The 21,195-nt window shown below is 51.2% G+C and overlaps 1 protein-coding gene across 1 annotated transcript in view; it reads left to right on the top strand.

Annotated features, from left to right (window-relative positions):
- Window positions 1-21,195, top strand: part of mGluR (metabotropic Glutamate Receptor) — a 62,066-nt gene that overhangs the window by 28,364 nt on the left and 12,507 nt on the right. The window contains exons 2-6 of the mRNA XM_033486652.2: window positions 1,311-3,312; window positions 3,973-4,769; window positions 14,695-14,807; window positions 17,741-18,397; window positions 19,382-19,853. Of these exons, the coding sequence (XP_033342543.1) occupies window positions 2,765-3,312; window positions 3,973-4,769; window positions 14,695-14,807; window positions 17,741-18,397; window positions 19,382-19,853 (2,587 nt within the window). The 5' untranslated portion in view covers window positions 1,311-2,764. The remainder of the gene's footprint in view (window positions 1-1,310; window positions 3,313-3,972; window positions 4,770-14,694; window positions 14,808-17,740; window positions 18,398-19,381; window positions 19,854-21,195) is intronic.

Here is a 21,195-nt window from a genome sequence, read left to right as displayed (position 1 = left end):
AATCTTTCAGGCGATTTTAACATTTTATCCGCTGCATTCTGATGTATACGGGCGGTTCACAATGATGCACGATGAATAATAGTAATATATGAACACGATTCGATACGAACATGAAGCGATACATGATTCAGAAACATGATTCGAAACAGAGAAACAGTAGAAAACAGGATAGAGATCGCTCGGTTGTCCCGTTCGTCTCGCGTTGTAATCGAGAAGAATATCATTCGTTATTTCATATTTTTAATATACAAGATTTCCCAAAAATGTCTCATAATTCGAAAATGGGTTTCATTTGAAGTAACTTTTTCTTTAGCGAAAATGCGATCCGCGGCTTCGTTTACGAGTTATTCGCGAAAAACAGTGACCAATGAGAGACCGGGTCAGCTGGCGCGAGGCGGTCCAGTCAACGCGCGGTCGACACCCAGTTCCGCTCACTGGCTCAGCCGCTTCGCGCCAGCCGAGTTCGCCTCTCATTGGTCACCGTTTTTCCTTAATAACTCGTAAACGAAGCCACGGATTGCATTTTCGCAAAGGAAAAAGTTACTCCAAATAATCTCAGGAACCTGCCCTCCCAATTTCCGGAATGCGAGATATTTTTGGGATATAATAATAATCCTGCAAAAAAATAATCTTGACAACTGCCTCGCAACACTGCAAAATCTAGATTACACGGTACATCGTTAAACTCACCGAAGATAATTCTTTCGAGAACGAAAAAAGTGTTCGCGTACTTTCGTGCCCCGAGCGGCAGTCTCTGCGCCGCGAAAGCAAGTTTCATAAGCAAACTCGCGGAGCTCATTTCGCGCTATCGGTGTTCCGCAACTCGAGTACCATTTCTATCGAAGAAGACGTTTCTCTTTGCCATTAATTTCCACCGCGGTGGAAAAAACACCGCCGGTTCCGGTCGGTCGGTCGGTCGGTCTCCCTCGGGGTCAAACGAAAGAAGTTTCCCGACGATTTACACCCGCGGGGGGCCGCGAAGTGGTCCACACGGGCCGGAAGTTTATCGGGCCCCGTAAGACTCGGGGAAAATATCGTCCGACGGTTCCGAGGCGTGCTGCGACGTCGCCGGAAACGCCGCTGGCGCCGGAAATCGTCAGGATCGTCGCGCCGGGATCGGCGACGGTGCGTTCCGCGGAATCGACGGAGGAGCGTTTTTCCGGGTCGGCCGGCCGGGAAATAGCATGCTTCCGGACGTCGCGACGCCGGGCATCCGGCGTTTCTCGATCGATAAAATGCTTCGGTAATCTTTGCCCGGCTTCCACCGAAACCCGACGCATTAATATCGCGATTGCTTACGCGGACGCCAGGTGGAGATCGAGAGGGGTCAGCCGGGACTTCGCTCCGGGTGCTGGGGATCCACGGATCGCCGGGGCGGACTTGCTGCGGGAAGCCGACGACTTCAGGACGACTTCAAGCCGTCGCTGGGACGTTGACGCTGCGTTCGCAGTGATCGCGGACGCCACTCTGGACTCTTCTAACCGTGAGATCACGCAAATTGTGGTGCAACGAGGTTCCGAAGGCCTGCGAGCTTCTGCGAAGATAGCTCGTTCTAAGAGAAAACTCCGAGAGAAGCGAAGGGACTCGCTTCAACTGCCTCGCTCGCGAAGGAGTTTAGACGTCGAAGCCTGGCAACGCGCAGGCTCGAAGGGCCTAATCGCGAAGCTAGATGGTACACCGAAGCCCACAGCGAGATTTCCGAGGGCCTGATCGCGGTCACCGCGAAGCTAGACAGCTGTACGCCGAAGCCTAAAGCGAGATCTTCGAGGGCCTGATCGCGGTCACCGCGAAGCTAGACAGCTGTACGCCGAAGCCTAAAGCGAGATCTCGTCTAATCGCGGCGTTTGCGAATCCTTGGAGAGCCTAATCGCGGCCTCCGCGACCCCCGGAGAGCCTAATCGCTGCCTCGGCGAAGCCTCGAAGAGCCTAAAAATCGACTAGCCAAAGGGAGAAAGTTTTTCTACGCCGAAGAATCCTGTTAGCCTTTCTTCCCGGTCCCTCCCTGTCCCCGCCGTAGACGAAACGCAGACGCAGTTCCACAGTCGATTGATCGACTTTAAAGAGACTCGATTTTCACTCGAAGGGAAGTGTCCCGACAGTCGAGCGATCGACTTTAAAAAGACAGCCCCCGCCTCCCGGAAGATCGGGAAGAGGACACGCGGTCCCTCGCTGAAAACTTGCAACGAGCCTGGGAGAGCAGCGAGCAGGACGCGGCCGACATCTCGCAGAGTCGGCTCGAGGCTTTAAAGAAACCTAATTTCGAGACTCTTGGAGGCTGGGTATATATATATACCGAGGAGAGAGAGGAGAGAGAGAGAACGGTGTAACTCGGTACGAAGTAGCTATTAAACTTCGCCCGACATCGATACCAGTCGAACGGATCGACTTTAAAGAACGGTACAAGTCCCGGGACAGAGGACTCGGAGATATTATTAAATTCGCGTCGAGAACATAGATAGATCATCCCGGCGGACCCAAACAGCCCCTGGCCGGCCTGGATCTGGCAAAGGCGTGGAGTTTTCGGCTGCGAAACGAGCTAACGTCGAGCCGAGAGGCCCGGTTCAACTCGGAGATTCGGTTCGAGATTTGGACCAGACCCGTTCGGAGACCTCGTCGAGGGCCTGGTGCAGCTCGAATATCGGCTGGAAGAGATCCCCCGGCTCGGGGACCCGGTCCAAGGTGGGAGACCCATCGAAGGGAGGTCTCCTCGACTCGAAATAAGATGTCAGAAGCCTCGTGAACCGAAGAGCCCCCACCGGTTACAATGAGCCACCATCTCGGTCGGCTGCTGATCCTACTGTTGTCGCTCCAGCAGCTTCCCCTGGTGACGCAGTCGAAGAATCACAGCGAACGCGAGGCCGTGGTGATCCCCGGGGACATCGTGTTAGGGGGCCTGTTCCCGGTGCACGAGAAAGGCAGCTCCTCCTGCGGTCCCAATGTCTACCACCGCGGCGTGCAACGTCTCGAGGCGATGCTCTTCGCCATCGACCAGATCAACAACAACAGAACCATCCTGCCCGGCATCACCCTCGGCGTCCACATCCTGGACACCTGCAGCAGGGACACCTACGCCCTCAATCAGAGCCTGCATTTCGTTAGGGCCTCGCTGTCCGGCCCGGACACCAGCATCCTCGAGTGCGCCGATCGATCGGTGCCCAAGGTCACCAAGACCGCTTCCGTCGGCCCCATCTTCGGGGTGATCGGGGGCTCCTACAGCTCGGTGTCCCTCCAGGTGGCCAACCTGCTCAGGCTGTTCCATATACCGCAGATCTCGCCCGCGTCCACCGCCAAGGCGCTCAGCGACAAGACCAGGTATTTAGGAGATGCTTTTGGCTCTCGTTTCTGTATCTCTAGATATTGACAGTCTCTCTAGCACCAGAGGGAACAGCAATTGGCTGCGTGGCAGACGCAGTTGCATCTCCTGCAATTATTCTATACGCTGTTCTTACGATTTTCCCGCGTCCAAAGCAGAGTCTGTTAAATAGTCCGATCCTTTAGAAGATCCCGGACAATACGCTCAATTTCTTTTGCTTTCCTTCATTGACTCGCTTGCATCCTTGGATGTCAAGTATCGCCAATCGGTTAACTGTTCAGGGTGTCCTAAAAATGTCTCGTAATACGGAAATGGGGGATTCCTCGGATCATTTGGAGCAACTTTTTCCTTTGCGAAAATGCAATCCGAGGCTCCGTTCACGAGTTATCAGCGAAAAACAGTGACCAATGCGAGGCGAGGTCTGCTAACGCGTGACGGTCGAGCCAATGGCGGAAGCGGGCTTCGCGCGCTGGCCCGCTTCGCGCCAGTCGAGCTCGCCGCTCATTGGTCATCGTTTTTCGCGAATAACTCGTAAACGAAGCCTCGGATCGCATTTTCGCTAAGGAAAAAGTTACTCCAAATAACCCGAGGAACATTTCTGGAGTATCTTGTATATTCAAGTAGTTTAACAAATGGCCCCCTCCGCATCGTGTCCTCAGGTTCGACTACTTCGCCCGGACAGTGCCACCGGACACGTTCCAGTCGATCGCCCTGGTGGACGTGGTGAAGAGCGCGAACTGGTCGTACGTCTCCACGGTGTACTCGGAGGGTAGCTACGGGGAGTACGGTATAGAGGTGTTCACGCGCGAGGCGACCGAGCGCAACGTGTGCATCGCGGCGGCCCTGAAGGTGCCGAGCGCGGCGGACGACCACATCTTCGACGACATCATCCAGCGGCTTAGCAAGAAATCGAACGCCAGAGCGGTGGTGTTGTTCACGAGGGCCGAGGACGCTCGAGGGATCCTGGAAGCGGCCAGCCGGTCGAACCTGAGCCAGCCGTTCCAGTGGCTCGCCAGCGACGGCTGGGGTCGACAGGGCAAGCTGGTGGAGGGCCTGGAGGACGAGGCCGAGGGCGCGATCACCGTCGAGCTGCAGTCGAAGAACATACCGGGCTTCGACGAGTACATGGCCTCGCTCACGCCGGAGAACAACCGCAGGAACCCGTGGTTCACCGAGTACTGGGAAGAGGTGTTCGGCTGCGTGCTGAGGAGATCATCGCCGGTCTTCCAGAACGGCACCACGCCGTGCTCCCCGCAGCTGAGACTGACGGCCGCGTCCGGCTACGAGCAGGAGTCCAAGGTGCAGTTCGTCGTCGACGCGGTGTACGCGTTCGCCCTCGCGTTGCACAACCTGCAGAAGGACAGCTGCGCGAAGCGCGAGGGTCTCTGCAACAGCATGGCGGCCTACGACCGGGGTTCCTTCTACAGGAACTATCTGCTCAACGTGTCCTTCATCGGTGAGTCGAACAGACCGCTCGTAAACGGTCCGAAACGATCCTAATCGCGATCCGAAACGATCGACGCATCCCGCGGATTTCGAACTTCTCGTCGTCCCCCCCAAAAGATGCAAGCCCGTGATGACTTCCGTCGATGCCGAACACGTTCCCGATGATTACCAAAGCACCCTAGACTTTCCCCTCGTCATCCCCTCGATCGAAAGCCAGCGAGATTTACGCGACCAGGTGATCGCGTCGTTCCTCACAGGTGAGCCTTTGGAAGCGTGAAGAGGGCGGGACGGCCGGGCTCTGAAAGGCGGGATTCAATATTTCGGGGATGAATAGGGTGGTCGAGTGGACGTATTCCCGGCGTCTGGGCTGTCTTTTTCTCTTTTCGGGACCGCGAGCGGCGCGCAATAAACGGGCGCGACCCGTTATCGCGAGGCCGATAATATCGCCTGGATGCCGAAAGCGGTGGAGGATTCGGGGGCAGTGGGGGAGGGCAGAGGTAAACGCCGATGGAACGGAGACGTTCACAGAGAGGGGATCGACGGAACCGCGGGCCGATATGAAATTTTACACGCACCTGGAATGCCTCCGGGGCCGCGCTTTGATCGGACGGGTAATTCGCGGGTAACCGGGTTTCGGGAACCGTTTCAGAGATGATACACTCGCTCTCCTTCTATTTCCCACCCCTCTTTCTCTCACTCTTTCTCTCTCTGGCACTCTCTTTCTCTCCGGTTTACCGTGGAGATGAATTTCTGCCGAGATAGAGAGCGGGTGCGCTCGAGTTTTCCGGTTCTCCACCGCGGATGCAGATTTTTGCGAATAATAAACAGCACGGGGGTGGTAATGACGCTGCGTGGGAAGGGGAGGGGGGATGTGCACTCGGAACGAAGAAGTTATTCGAAGCCCTGTGTTTGAAGCTCCGACCGAGGAGGGGCTCCGCGTTCTTTTAGTTTGCACGAGGATCAAAAGCATTCCGAAACGCGCGCGGCACTCGCGGCGGGGCAACGCGATATCTCTCTTTCGCGTAGTTCGACGTTTCGCGGATGCTTCTGCCAACGGGTGCTCGAAGTTTTCGCGATTGAAGACCGGCATTTTGCCGACCGGCTCTTCGAGATTGTTTTCTTTTTTTGTCGGCGGAGCGTTACACCGAGCACGGGGCGCGTCTTTGCGGAATCCGACCCCTAAAGCAAATAAGCGATTCGAGCGGAACGCTCGGCCTTTCGGAGAAACGAGAGCGGAGAATGATACGGCGGATCTCTACCCCTCGGCGAATAATATACTACCCTCGGAGGAAGATCCGTTTTTATCGGACGATAAATCAACCGGCCATACGGTTTTCTAGAATCCAGCCCCCAGTTTTTGCGGGCCGCGTCCCCTAAATCAAGAGACGATACGTTCTTGGGATACCTACGGTGGCCGACGGAAGTGTTCGTGCACCTTTGGAAACGCAATAACTTCTTTCAAACTTGAGTAAATGAGCTGAACTTATTTTTTTAGATGATAACAGGGGTAACAGACGATAGCGGGCGATGACCAAAATGCTTTTAAATTTTGCTATTACTTGGAATGACGAAAAAAGAATGCAAAGCTCTCGCTTTTTAACTTTTTCATCCGAGCCCATATAAAACAGAATTTAAAAAAGTCTCGTAGATCTCGCGTGCTGAAGATTGTATCGAAATCGATCGACGTCGTTAATGAGTTATAACGAATTGAAGATGGCGAAAACCGCAGTGCAATAATTGGACACAATATTAGAATTTAGAGCCTATATAAAAAAGAATTAAAAAAATGCCTCTCGTAGATCTCGCGTGCTGAAGATCGTATCGAAATCGATCGACGTCGTTAATGAGTTACAACGAATTGAAGATGGCGAAAACCGCAGTGCAATAATTGGACGCGATATTACAATTTCAGCGTTCTCCGGCGCGCGTAATTATTTAAACGGCGCGCAAGAATTTATCGATATTATATTTAGAAATAATTCGGCCGGCTCGGTTCAGTCGACTCGAACACTATTTTCGGGGACACGCAAGCTCGCGTTCTTATTTTACGTCATCGGTTCGATCGAACGGCGGCGCGGTGCGATTTTGCCGAATTCGCTGTGCGAAAAGCTGCTACATGATCCGCCGAAACCGCGCCGAAACCGGCGAGCGAAGAAGAAATCATCGAACCGTTTCCGCGAACAACGAGCATCCCCGTCGCGAATCATTGAAAGGGGCGCTTCTGGAGCGGGTAGCGGAATCCGCAGGGCGGAAACCGAGTTTTCGGCGGGTTTGTTCGCGGCTGTAAAGCAAAAAGGGGGAGGGGCGGGGGAGGGAAGGGCAGAAAAATTAGGAAAAGTCGGTATTCCCGTGTTCGGGAACGAGCCGAGACGAGCCCACTCGGAGCCTCGGGGAGCCCGGCCGAAACACGCGGAGGGCGGTTTTTTTGTCCTCGCGCCGGGCAAAGACAGACCCATTAAAAAGGGTTGAGAGAAAAATTTCGTCCGAGGCCAGCCAGCGAGGCACCGTGACTCTGGATGTGCGAGCACGCGGCGGGGGTTACAGGGGCGGGGAAAAGCCAGGCGAGCCGGGATGGTCGGAGGGTGGGAAAAGGGTGGGAAAAGCGCGAAAGGGAGAAAAAAATGTGGGGCGGGGGTGTATCGCAGAGGGATCGTGCTGTATCGATCCTAAATGTGCAGTCCAATGGCATTGTTTTTTTTCCAGCGATTTGAAAAGGCGGCGGGGGTTTCGTGGGCGCAAACTAGGGACGAACCCTATTTTCTGAAATATTAACGAGCCCAAACGCTGTGAAACGTATCTTCGTACTAACCGTGGAACGAACCGGTGTACCTAGTTTGTACGCGATCTTTCACGGTACACCGAACGAACCCCGCTTTGGGATAACGATTTTTTCCAAATGCCAAATGTTTCCCCTCGGAGAACTGGATTACCCAAGATTTAAATTAACGGGCAGCATTGTACAATTATTCCGATCTCTCGGTGTGTACGCAACGCTCTTAACCAGATTGCCGGTGTAATCTCTGTGAAAAGTGTGGTTGGTTACCGTAGTTGTACTGCGTACGATCGAGATTTTCTTGATATTTTGTTTAAGCTCAACGATTCGAAGACATATATGATTTAATGAAGAACATCAAAGCATGTTGCCCTTCATAATAACCGGTCAGCTGTTTTCGACGAGTGTACTCGGCACGAAGAGATTTGCAACGTTTTGCGTCACGACGAGTACGCCTGTCAAAAACAGTTTCTAGTCAGCTGCGTTATACGACTTTTTTTCGAAATAAAAAGTCTATTACACCGCACGCGACTTTAATAATTTAGGTATACCTCTTCTTCTTCTTTTTCTTTCTATTTCGTTCTTTCTTTACGATCTTTCTGCCATTTAATTTGCACCTTTGTCAAGAGTAATGTCTTAACGACGGTGTGTGAGAATATTCTGAAGTCGCAAAATAAAATATCTCGCATCGATTACAGTACGGGTAAAACGGTTGAAACAAAATGACTAAATTTCCCGCGACAGCCTGGATAAATTGAAAATACTGTACAGATATTTTGACACTCTTGCGACGTCTTCGCTGTTCTGTTTATACAAATTTCATTTATTTCAACTTTCTACGATTATTCTACTTTTGTTGTTATTCTACTATATTTCTACTATTATTTTTAATTTATACCATCTTATTTACTTTCAGTTTTTAATATTTATATATATTATAATATATATAATATTATATTATTTATTTATATTTTTAATATTTTATTAATTTATCATAATATATCCTGGAAAATTCATACAAAAATCTCTGACAAAACCATTTCCACAATATCAGGGATTGCAAACGAAAAAAGATCCGAAAGCAGTCGTCTCGACTGTTTCGGCAGTTCTATCGTTCGAATCATCCCTAATCGATTATCTCAGAAACGACACGACTGTCACGAAAAAGAAAAACGCGTGCTTCGTTTCCGGCGCGCTTTTTTCTGCAGAATCCAGCACGCGCCGTGTCCGCGGGGAGGATATCGGTGCTCGGACAGGCTGCATATTAGTTTCTTCGGCGGATTGTTTGATTCGATTTGGTCGTTGTCGGGGGGCGCGTTTCGACCGGCGTATCTCGAAATCGAAGCGAAAAGAAACGAATCGAATCGACATCGACGTCGGGGGCCGGGTATCCGTTATCGATCCTGTTCGGCGATACCGTTCGGCGTTCGTTCGGCCGTCGGGCGGCCGTTTCCACGAAATGACCAGGAAATAATGGCCCGGTTTCGGTGACTTCGCTCCCGGTTTAGATCGATCTCGGCCGCGAGGCTTTTACGAGCCCGCCGCGGATCAGGAGGAGATTACGGCGCGCGCTACGCGATCGTAAAAAACGATCGGGAATCGTTTTTCTTGGACGCGCGGCTCGAGGGGGTGGCGCGAGGGGCGGGCCGCCGTCGGACGACACGGTCGGGCCGGGACCGGGCCGCCGGATTTAGGGGATCGATCGGCGACTTTGATTTCTTGCGCGCGATTCGTCGCCGGCGTAAATAAACGGTCGACGACGGACGGGCTTTTTCTATGGGGGATGGCACCCACCCTTGTGCTCGCCGCCCAATAAATAAACTATTACGACCGCTTCGGATCGACCTCGGACCGCCGAACACAACCGGGATAGCGCTGGAAAATGTAAATAAAGGGAGAACGATCGGCATCCGGAGAACAGAAGGCAGAATTTAACCCCTTCGCAGTAACGATTTTTCTCGCGGATGCACAATGACCGGCGCACACTTTCGTCGGCTTTCGATTATGCGAATTTCGATTATCGCGGGTGAACACGATGGATTGAACAATAACAGGGCCATTCGTTTAGTTACGGTGGTCGAGGAAATTTTTGTTTCAATGAATTTCAGAGAATTCGAAATAAATTGTGCGCGCTGTGGTTGCAAGATCGCGTCGAATAAATCCTGAAAATTCCTTGAAAAATGTCGAACTGGGGGAAGAAGGGGGGAATAGGGACGAGAGGTGAACGAGCTGTTGCAAGATACGAAAATGAAGTTGTTGCAAGATCAGAGACCGAGGAACAACAATAGCAACCCTCGGGAGAGAGAATCTGGACGAATAAAAGGGAATAAAAATAGGGGATGTAAGGACGGAAGAAAGGATAAAAAATGAAATATAAACGCGTAGGCGTTGCCGCGAGACCGTCGTCGAACTAATTAACAAAAACCGGACGCTATTGATAATTACGGGATGCTCGTTTTAATGAACTCGGGCGGCCAAGAAAAAGTTCCGCCATGCGTTAAGCTGCGACAATTTATGTCAATGCAACTGTGCGCCGCGCTTTTCGCGTACGCTTTTGCACGAAATCCGGGCTACGTATCGCTGTCCCGAATTTTTAAGGACCAATTAGACTTCGCGGAAAAAGGCTCGTGAAACATTTCAACCGGACGACAAAAATGGGAGGCGACTGCTAAACTTTGCCGAGGCTCGTTTTTTAGCGATACAATACGCTAATTAAATACGCCGCCCGCTAATTGCGTCCTCCCTCGCGTGAACGAAATTTGTCCTCCGTAGCGTAGCGAGGGGAAAAATATCGAGACGAAAAGAATAGATATCGGTAAAATTCGCCGCGATTGCGCGAATCTGATCCGAAACGACGTCTCTCGCGTATCCGAAAAAGCACGATTGTAGTTTCAGTATTGAAATTCGCTTTGAAATTATGGCACTTTGACCGTCGCTTACGCTAACTTGTTCAGTCTTTCTAATTATATTAGATTCCGTAAAACGTAAGAATATCGAGACTATTATTTTATATTATATTTATATTATATATCATATGTTATACGATTTAACTTTTCAGTTTTAATTTGGGTAAACAGATTAGGACAATTTTACGAAGATTTTCTGGTCGTTGGCATAGCAATCGAAGCGTTAAGACGATGCATCTCCAGATTTCAAAATGAAACGAACTAAATATTTATATATATAACGATATATTATAATATATATACTATATATATTAGTATATAATATACTTATATATATTATAACGATATTTTTACCATTGCAATAAAAATTCGTCATTTTCGCGACCGCAACTGTACGCACGCGCATCTGGCCAGATTTGTATAATAATCGCGAACCGACACAGCGAACATGTTCTTAGCACTCGAAGTCGGCGCGGAGTTTTTCTTTTTAATCTCGACTCGAGGTTGTCCCTTTCCTCTGGGATCTCTAGATCGCGATCGGAAACACAAAGTTACGCGCACGGAAAAATTCATGCTATATTCCCGCGGCCGACCGACGCTGACACGATCAGATAGGCCCCCGGGGTTATTACCGACGCATTTCCGTTGGCAATGAAGGAAGGTAATAGTCGTCGTGTGTCATTGATTGCCCCGCGGCGGCGTTATCGCGGAAACTACCGTGTATAATTGCGCGCCGGAGCAAACTGGACGAACGCGAAAGGCCGAGCCGCGCTTTGCGAACTTTCTCTAATCTAGTAATTTCGAAATCGACGGCGAAACGGCGCCGGGATCCGCGACATTTCATCGTCGTCTCGCGCTCTAATTCGCGGCTATCGGTTCGAAACAGCTGTCGCGATACGGCCGCGATTTTTCATCCGATTTTTCGATCCTGCGAATAGTTCACATATTCCGCGTCCTCGCCGGTCTCCGAGCCTTCGAACGACGCGAAAAAAATTCGCGAACGCTCCTTTCGACGATTCTAAAATGTCACGCAACAGTTTCGATCGATTTAACCAGTTGGCTGTGGCGCTTCCTTTTAAGACCGCGCACCTGTATATGTGTCGCGAGGATCGAGCGACGACGAGTATACTCGTCGAGCGAAATTTTATTTTGTAAAATCGACGATTTTAGTACTAATATTTGCTTATTCGCTTAATATTCATAATCAACGAAAATAACGCGAAATAATCTTGACATAAAACACTGCCGCTTCTTCGTGACGAGTATACTCGTCGCGACAGAAAACACTGCCGCTACTCCATGGCGAGTATACTCGTCGCGACAGAAAACACTGCCGCTACTCCATGGCGAGTATACTCGTGACAGAAAATAGTGTCGTGTCTCCATGACGAGTATACTCGTCGTGACTCACAAAATACTGCCGCTTCTCCGCGACGAGTATACTCGTCGTGACAGAAAATAGTGTCGTGTCTCCGTGACGAGTATACTCGTCGTGACCCACAAACTACTGCCGCGACCCCATGACGAGTATACTCGTCGTGACCCACAAAATACTGTCGCTTCTCCGCAGCGACTATACTCGTCGAACACAGTTAACTGGTTAAAGAAAAAGTAACACGAGAAAGCGGTTTCCAGTTCTCGTCGGCGGCACTTGCGAATTAATTCGATCGCAAAGCGGGTGAATGCGAATACGCGTCGGATCGACGTTTACAACGGGTTAAGTCGCTCCGGATCGGTATTATTAGACCGCGGCATTTGCGCGTTCGCGCGAACCGACGGGACCGACGCGGAGCACAATGCAGCAAGAAGTTCAGCGCGGTTCGTCGCGACCCCTACTTTTTTTTTCTTCCTCCCCGTGCAACAAAAGTAATTGGGCTAATCAGATTCTATTTATACCCCGCCGTGGCGGATGGATCGATAAAAATATTAATTTGCACTGAATGGTCCGCGATCGCGCCATTACGTCGCACCTCGCGAGCCGGCCGTTCGAATTCCGTTCGAGCTCCGTCGTCGACTCGATGAAAAATCGCTCTGCGCGTCGACGCGCGTCGAACGACGATGAAATTTTTACGATTCCTATTCGACACGTTTCTGTCTCCTCCCGTGGATTTACGGTATCGTCGCGCGATCTTTCGCAGCGACAAAAAAAAGAGAGGAAAAAAAAACGAAAAAAGAAACGGTCGCTGCTACACCGTCACCGGTCGGAACGCTCGAAAGGAACGCCCGGATCGTATCGGCTAACGCGATAAACGTCCTTTCGACATTGCCGTCCAAGTAAATCACGGCAGATAAGCCTGCGAAATAAAAATAAAAACGGAAGAGGGGGAAAAGGAAAAAAAGCGGCGAGCCGTATCGCTCGACGTCGAGCTGGAAACTGCGACGGACGGGAAACAAAAAGCCGACGAAAAAGCCCGAAAACAAAATGAATAAAGTACAGAGGCCGGCGATCTCCCCGGGCGAGAAAGAATAAGCGAGAAAAAACGGGGGCGAGTTCTCCGGGCCGGGTAAATCGAGAGTGATCGGGGAACGGTTTCGTGGATCCCGTTGATCCGTGGATATTGCGCGGGTCCGTGCGCCGTATCGTATTAAAAACAAATCGGGCTTATAATTTTCGCAGCCGGTCGAATTGTTTCGCGAACCGGGTACCGGTCGGCCGCGAAACCCGACCCCCCCCCCTCTCCGGGGACACAATCGCGTGTCAATTACGCAGGCCGGAAGAGCGATAATTAAAAGCTATATTGTCGGGGATCGCGCTCGGCCTCGCCTCTACGCGGATATATTAAAATCGAGCCGGCCGGCCGAGCGATAAGCAAACGAAAGCCCGGCTGCGCGCATAAATCCGCCGTGTAAATTTAACGAAACGCTTTTTTAAAGGCTCGCCGCGGCGAACAATGCGCCGCCCGAACACCGTAATTGAATGCGACCGTGGCGCGACCGTCGAGAACGCCGGATTCCAAAGCGGCGCGAAACATTATTACAATAAAGACCGGCCGGATGTTCGAATGGGCAAGGACACTGCGGATCGTCGGTTTCAAACAATCGGGAACAATGACAATTAAACGGGTGTATCGTTATCAGGTCGCCGGTACTTTCGTTTGGGTAGGAAAATGCATTGAAAAGTCTACAACACCCTGAACCTTAACCCCTTTTGCATTAACCTTGACATTTAACGCGGAGTCTAAAATAGTTTCTTCTGACGTACAGTATTTCCATTTTGTATAATTTAACGCATTCTAATAATATATATATATATATATATATATATACAGGGTGTTCTGTAATTATGTTAACAGTCGGAAAGGGATGATTCCTGAGGTCATTTGAAGCAGCTTTTTCCTTTACAAAAATTTTCTCCGAGGCATGGTTTACGAGTTATTGACGAAAGTCCACTAACCAATGGGAGGCGAGCTCGCCTAGAGCCAGGCTACCGAGCCAATCGGCGAAACTGGGCGTCCGTCGCTCGTTCGCTCGGCCCACTTGCGCCAGCTAATCTCGCCTCTCGTTGGTCAGTGTTTTTCGTCGATAACTCGAGAACGATGCCTCGGAGAACATTTTTGTAAAGGAAAAGGTTGTTTCAAATGACCCGAGGTACCCTCCATTGCCTTCTGTTAACATAATTATGGAATACCCTCTGTATATATAAAATTATTTATTTTGAAACGCGATAGAACAACTTTTAATCGCACCTTAAAGTCACCACTCGACTGCAAAGGGTTAAATCTATAAACGTGAACGGTTGGCTCCGCCCAGAAGGCTCTTCCAACCCCGCCCCTCGATAGCTACTGGTTCGAAGAAACGAATCAGACTCCCCTCAAGAAGTTCAAATCCTTTCCACGAACCCGTACAGTTTCTTCTACCTCGGTCCACTGATTTAAAGAAAGTCAGACCCTCCCAATCAAGTTCCGTCGACTCCTCCCACCAAGTATCCTCAGCTCCTCCCATCGAATTTCCGTAACTCCGTCCGCAATGTTCGTTTCTTAAATACAAAGTTCCGTGCAGCAAGGACGACAGGATCGATCAACGTCGATCTCTTGCGCCAATTCTCATTGCTGGATCTCCCTGGGCCACGCCCCCGGTCCCCGGCTCCTCCCACAAAGTTGAATATCGTCGCGATAGCTTGTCCCGTTTCGCGTCGTCGCATGCAGCAAACATTATTGTCGAATTCGTAACGAACGGGCTGGACGGACGATCGATAGTCCAAGGCGTTGCTAACGAGGCGAACGAGGAAACAAGAGAGGTGTAAATTGATTTTTCAGATCGCGCCGGCAGCGAGGTGAAGTTCGACGAGCACGGGGACGGGCTGCCGCGTTACGAGATCCTCAACTTCCGGAAATCGGACCACAACGGGTCCAACGGATACCACTATCGGGCAAGTGAAAGTACTTACTTTCGGGGCTTTCTCTCCGCCGGTTAATTAGAAGGGCCGGCGGTCGCGTCGCGGCCGGTCTCTTTTCACGGCGGGCCGCGAGAAAACTTTCGCCACCGGGAGAGAGAGAGAGAGAGAGAAAGAGAGACCGCTTTTTCAGCAGTTTTAACGGCCGCGCGGCTCGGAATAATATCGGCTGCGAAGTTTCCATTATTGGGTTCATGACGAGTTTCGACGGGCCAGAGATAATTACCCCCGGGAGATCGGGGGGCGCGCGGCGCCGATCATTCGGTCGTTCCGAAAATACAAATTATTTTTCCGTCCCTCCGGTCGAATCTCGATGCAAAAACGAGAGACACGTGTGCGTCATCCTGGAACATCCGTGCCTCGATATCTCGTATCAAACATCCTGCTCGCTGTTATCTGCGACAGTGTCGTCTCGGTCGCGCGCGACTTATAGTAATGTCTCACTAACTGACGCTAAGATCGTCTTATTAATTGTTTCACGTACTCTAAAAATAGATATAAATCGGGAGAATATTGGGAGGAGCGTCCCGGTCGCGTTGACTCGGCGAAATGGAACGGTCGATCGCCGCGCGGTTTTTGGCACATTATATAATAATAATTAATAATAATTATATATTAATATATTAATAATATAATAATAATAATAATAATAATAATATATTAATAATAATAATAATAATATAATAATATATTAATAATAATTACGATCTAAACTGTGATATCGAGTACAGTAATGTCTCTCTAATTGACGCTCAGATTGTCCACAGAAATTGGACAATTTGGGAAGAGGAGATACGATTATTCGTGTCTTGTAGCTCGTTTTTATGGTTATTAATAATTCGTAACTATAAAAACGATCATCGCAAGGCTCGAACAATCGTATCTCCTCTTCCCAAATCGTCCATTTTCGTGGACAACCTGTGCGTCAATTCGAGAGACATTACCGTGTCCCCGTTCGCGCGGTTCACCGTTTCTTCCGTGCAGCCGCGTCGGAATTCCGCAGAATCGAAGCGCCCGGCGCAACGCGGGCACGACGGTCGACGGGATTCGATTAAGCACACCTTCCGCCGTGCTTTAATTTGAATCGCTTTAATTTGTTTAACGTTCCGTTCCGAGCGGCGACCGGGTGTTGCCTCCCGCGTCTCTCCCGATCCGATGGATCCGCGCGGTTAATTTTCCGCGCCGCGTGCTACTGAAAATCCTTTTCCCTTTGTCCCTGGTAATCGTGCGTCCCCGCGGCCGTGGCCGGCTCAAAGAAACGCTTGATACTTTATTTCCAACGTGGAAACGCCGTCGAACGCCGGGGCGCGGTCCGATTCAATTTGCGGCCGGCCCTTTGGATCGTCGCCGGCACGAGATTTTCGAACTGGGGAGACCGCGCGGGGCCGTTTCGGGATTGCGTTTCACGGCGAAACGGCCGGCCGGGGACCCGGTTAACGATTGTTTTTCGATAAAAATCGTAAATCAATGGGCGGCGCAGGGGCGCGGCGGCGCTCGCGTTTCCCAACGATAAAGTAGCCCCGGCGCGCGGCGCGGACATAAATTGCAACGTGACCTTCGTCGCAGCGGCCACCCACAACACCCTGGAGCGCAACTTGCCGGATGATATACGACGTTTCACTTGCCGGAACAGGTAACTTTAAATCGTCAAAAAGCGCCGGTTTTATTGCGCCCGCTGCGCCCGGCCGTTAATAAAATAAAAAGGCTGGGAAACGTGGAGAGGAAAGGACCGCCGGCCCAACCCCGCGCCATCCCTCATCCGCGGATAGCGACGGGTCGTTCCTTTTTCCTCTCCGCCCGTTGCCTCGCTCGCGTTTCAATCGGCGCGCTATCAGAAAACAAGCTTCGTTCGAAGCTTAGATACACTCGGCGATTAATGGAACGCTAATCGGTCGATGGAAAACGGATCGCGCGATTCGAACGACATCCGCGAACGTTCTCGTCGGCTGCCGATCCGCGGTGAGCGTTTCGAATTTCTCTGATCGGGCGACGCGCGCGCGGCGCCTCCGTGCGAATAAAAAAGCAAAAAGAAAATTGACAAATTAGAAGTGCCCTCGAAATCGAGCGAACGATCCGATTTTCTCGCCCTCGACGAGAAGCCTCTCCAGCCTCGAAAAGCGCTCGCATCGAAAAACAATCCCCGGCGGGGACGCGCGGCGTGTGGAACGTGTCGCTGACATCGAGTGCCACCTGAAGTCACAGTTTTGTAGCGAGTTTCAACGAGTCCTCTCTCTCTCTCTCTCTCTCCCTCTCTCTCTCTCTCTCTCTCTCTCTCTCTCTCTCTCTCGATAGCTAACGGATCGGAATTGGACTAGAATTACCATTTCGATCGATAGCCCGCCGCGAAAATCACGGCTAGACGCGCCGGCTCGACGACGCCGGTGCATCGATGCATTTTTTCGGAGACCGATACGGCGAGACTCGAAACACCTCGAACACTCTTTCCGCGACATTAGTGCCCACCGCACCGTCGAAGATGGATTTTCCGGGCTGTGTGGCTGGTTTTCTCGGGAAACGGTTGCCCACAAACACCGCCCATCGCTTTTCTACACGCCCTTTGTTTTCTCGCCCCACCCACCGCTCGCACGTCCCGCCCACTATTCATTTAACCCCGCCCACTTGCTCCGTCGATTTAATTGTTCCGTCTTGCCTGCTCGCTTCGCCCCTTATTTATTCGCCTAGCACGTTCTTCGCTCAGCCCCGCCCATCGTTCAAAAACCCCACCTATCGCTCATTCGCACCAATCGTTCTTCGTCAGTACCGCCCACGCACAGCTCGGTTGCTCCGCTTATCGTCGATACGCTCCGCCCGTTGGCTGCCAACTCTCAGAATATTCGGGACTCGCGAGAGCTTTCCGACGCGGTGCGTCGGGTTGTGGGTCGACGCGATGACCTTGGGAATGTTGTCAGGTGGTGGGCAAATGGTTCAACTCGCTGAACATGAGCACGGAGGAGCTGGTGTGGGCCAGGGGCACGAAAGACATACCGATATCCGCGTGCTCGTTGCCCTGCGAGCCAGGTATGATAAAGAAGCAACAGGGTGACACTTGTTGCTGGGTGTGCGACCAGTGCGAGGAGTACGAGTACGTCTACGACGAGCACACCTGCAAGGATTGCGGCCCGGGGAAGTGGCCCCACGACGACAAGAGGGGCTGCTACGAGCTGCCGATCAACCACATCAGGTGGAACAGCGCGTTCGCGATCGTTCCCGCGGTGATCTCGAGCTTAGGTATCACGATGACCTTGGCGGTCGCCTGCGTTCTGTTCCATCACCGCGACACGCCCCTCGTGAAGGCGTCCGGCCGCGAGCTGACCATCATCATGCTGGCCGGAGTCCTCGTCTGCTATCTGAACACGTTCCTGTTGCTGGTGACCCCTACCACGGTCACCTGTATCCTACAAAGGTTCGGGGTGGGCGTCAGCTTCAGCGCCGTCTACGGGGCGTTGCTCACCAAGACCAATAGGATCGCGAGGATCTTCGACTCCGCCTCGAGGTCCGCGGTCAGGCCCAGGTACATCAGTCCCACCTCCCAGGTGTGCATCGCCGCGGCGCTGATCGCTTTGCAGGTGAGCCGAAGACGCGACCGGCTCGGTTCGCCGGGGTCTAAAGGTTAAGGGAGGGGTTCTGGGTCGGCGGGGGGTGTTCAGAATCAAAGTGCAAAGTGATTAGTAAATTCTTCCTGATCGACGCTGCTCGGCTTGGAAACGATAATGGATAATTTGGGAAGAGGAGATTGACGATTGGTAACTATGAAAACGGGTCGCAAGGTTATTCTAGCTGTTTCAATTTTAATCGATTGTCAAGGCACGGGGTGAGCGTTAATTAGGGAGAATTTGCTCGAGAGAAGTCCCTGAAGGAACGACTGGGCGCGGCCGGTTCAGGCAACCAACCATTGAGAATCGATAGGAGGGTCTGGATCAGCGATGGCGAACCTATGACCCGCGGGTCACACACTGACCCACGCGTTGATCTTTATAAATTTATTTTTTATATCAGAACAGAGGGAACAGGCAACCAAAATATTAAAAAAATAAAATATCTAATGTTCGTCTATAACATTAATCTAATCATATAATATTAATCTAATTATATCATCTGTAACATTAATCTGTAATATGAATCTATCTATACATAATTGTTCATTCAAATACTCAGCGCAGGGCTGACAGGTCGTGGTGTCACCTGGTGCAGTGATTCATGCCATCACCCCATTTATATCAATTTTTTGCCATCGACCTTTACTCTTTGCTCTTCACTCGCAAAGGTAAAAGTTGCAAAACAAAAAGGAACAAATAAATAAATAAACTTTGTAGAGCATTTTAAAAGCGAATACCAAGAAAAGTAGTTTTCAACCACTCTCCCCTCCCCCTTTCCAAACGACACCACTGACTCGGCGACCCACGAGCTAGTACTAAAAAAAAAGAGAAAATAATGAACTCAAAATTCGACCCACTTCTCAAAAAGGTTCGCCATCGCAGTTCTAGATTGAACCGCGTATTCAGGCTGATTCAGACACGATATCTGGACCGGTCCGTTCGAAACTGTTGCAGTTGGTGTTGACGTTGGTCTGGATGATCGTCCAGCCGCCGGGCACCAGGTACTCGTACCCGACGCGCAGACAGGTGATACTCAAGTGCAACATCCAGGACATGAGCTTCCTGTTCTCGCAGCTGTACAACGCCCTGCTGATCGTGGTCTCGACGATCTACGCGGTGAAAACGCGCAAGATCCCGGAGAACTTCAACGAGAGCAAGTTCATCGGGTTCACCATGTACACCACGTGCATCATCTGGCTGGCGTTCGTGCCGATCTACTTCGGCACCGGGAACGCCCACGAGACGCAGATCACCACCCTCTGCGTGGCGATCAGTCTGAGCGCCTCGGTGACCTTGGTCTGTTTGTACTCCCCGAAGGTCTACATCATCCTGTTCCAGCCGGACAAGAATATCCGGCGGAAGGTGACCATGGGTGACAAGTTCAAGAAGCCGGGCAGCAGCGCGGGCACCTCATCCATTACCAAGTGTGAGTAGCCGACGACGATCGTCGCGAATTCAGGCTCCTCGCGCTCCCAAGGGTGCGTAAATTAGCTCCTTGTGCTCCCAAAATTATTCAACCAGATATTACGGGTGCCTGAAGTCGTTTGGGACACCCTGTATATCGTTTCCAGCTCCGGTAAAGGCGCCACCGGCTTGGCCATGCCGCGCGGCTTTGCCGCTCGGCAAGAGCCGAAAGCCAGTGGCAGCGCGTCTCGAGACCCGCGGAATCGAGCCGGCTTCAAACGAGTCCGGAGACAGGACGAGACGACATTGTTTCGTCGGAGGCTCCGATCAGTTTCGGGGGAGAAATAACGAACGGGAGAATAAGAAATGAAGGCTATTAGTATCGAGTGCCCGAGCCTCGAGCTTTTGTCTCGCGGGGAACGGGCGCATTTTAATGACATCGGGGAACGAGGGGGCAACGGGACGGCTAAACAAATAACAAGCGACGGGGTTGGGCACGAGAATTCGGGATCCCTCCGCGCGCTTTTGTCCCCGCCGCCTTGAAATAGCTCCCAATTATTACGCTACCGTTAAGGTTGTTCGATCTACAGTAATGTCTCCCTAATTGACGCTCGGATTGTCCACTAAAATGGACAATTTGGGGAGAGGAGATACGATTGTTCGAGTCTTGCGGCTCGTTTTTATAACTGTCGAAAATCGGTAACTGTAAAAACGAGTTGCGAGGCTCGAACAATCGTGTCTCCCCTTCCCGAATTGTCCACTTTTGTGCACAATATCCGAGCGTCGACTAGGGAGGCACTGCTGTACTTTTATCTTCATCGTTCCGCGTTTCATTCGTCCGTCTACTTTCGTCGCGACGCGGTTAAATATGGAATTAGATTAAAAAAAACACCGCAACCCCGAACGAGCGTCTAAAGAATACGAGCTGAATAACATACGAGAATAAGAGAAATTCGCGACGAAGATCGCTGTTTCTCGATCGTGGAGGCTCGAATAATCGCATCTCCACCTCACAAATTCTCCGTTTTCGTCAACAGACTGAAAGAAAAATTAGGGAGAATTTCGGTGTACCGGAGATCGAAGAATTAGGCCTCGGAATATGCGCGAGACGCGATACGTCGTACCACAGAAGAGATGTTCAATCGCAGCGGATTTCACGAATTCCTTTCTTTCGTTCGCCTCGTCTTAATCTTTTGTCGCGCTACTGTATTTTCGGGTGTCGCCGCGCGATAGTGGATTATCCTAGGTGCCCCGAGGGCTCGTCGAATGCGGGCTCGAATCAGCTCGTCACGATCGAGCCTAATAATGCCGGGAATACGCTGACTCGATCGCAAATTACCCGGCAGCGAAACACGCCCGGTGAA

The sequence above is a fragment of the Megalopta genalis genome, chromosome 2 (genome assembly GCF_051020955.1).
Source record: "Megalopta genalis isolate 19385.01 chromosome 2, iyMegGena1_principal, whole genome shotgun sequence".
Taxonomy (NCBI): domain Eukaryota; kingdom Metazoa; phylum Arthropoda; class Insecta; order Hymenoptera; family Halictidae; genus Megalopta; species Megalopta genalis.
Note: the sequence above shows the minus strand (reverse complement) of the source record. Positions and strands in the feature narration are given on the sequence as shown.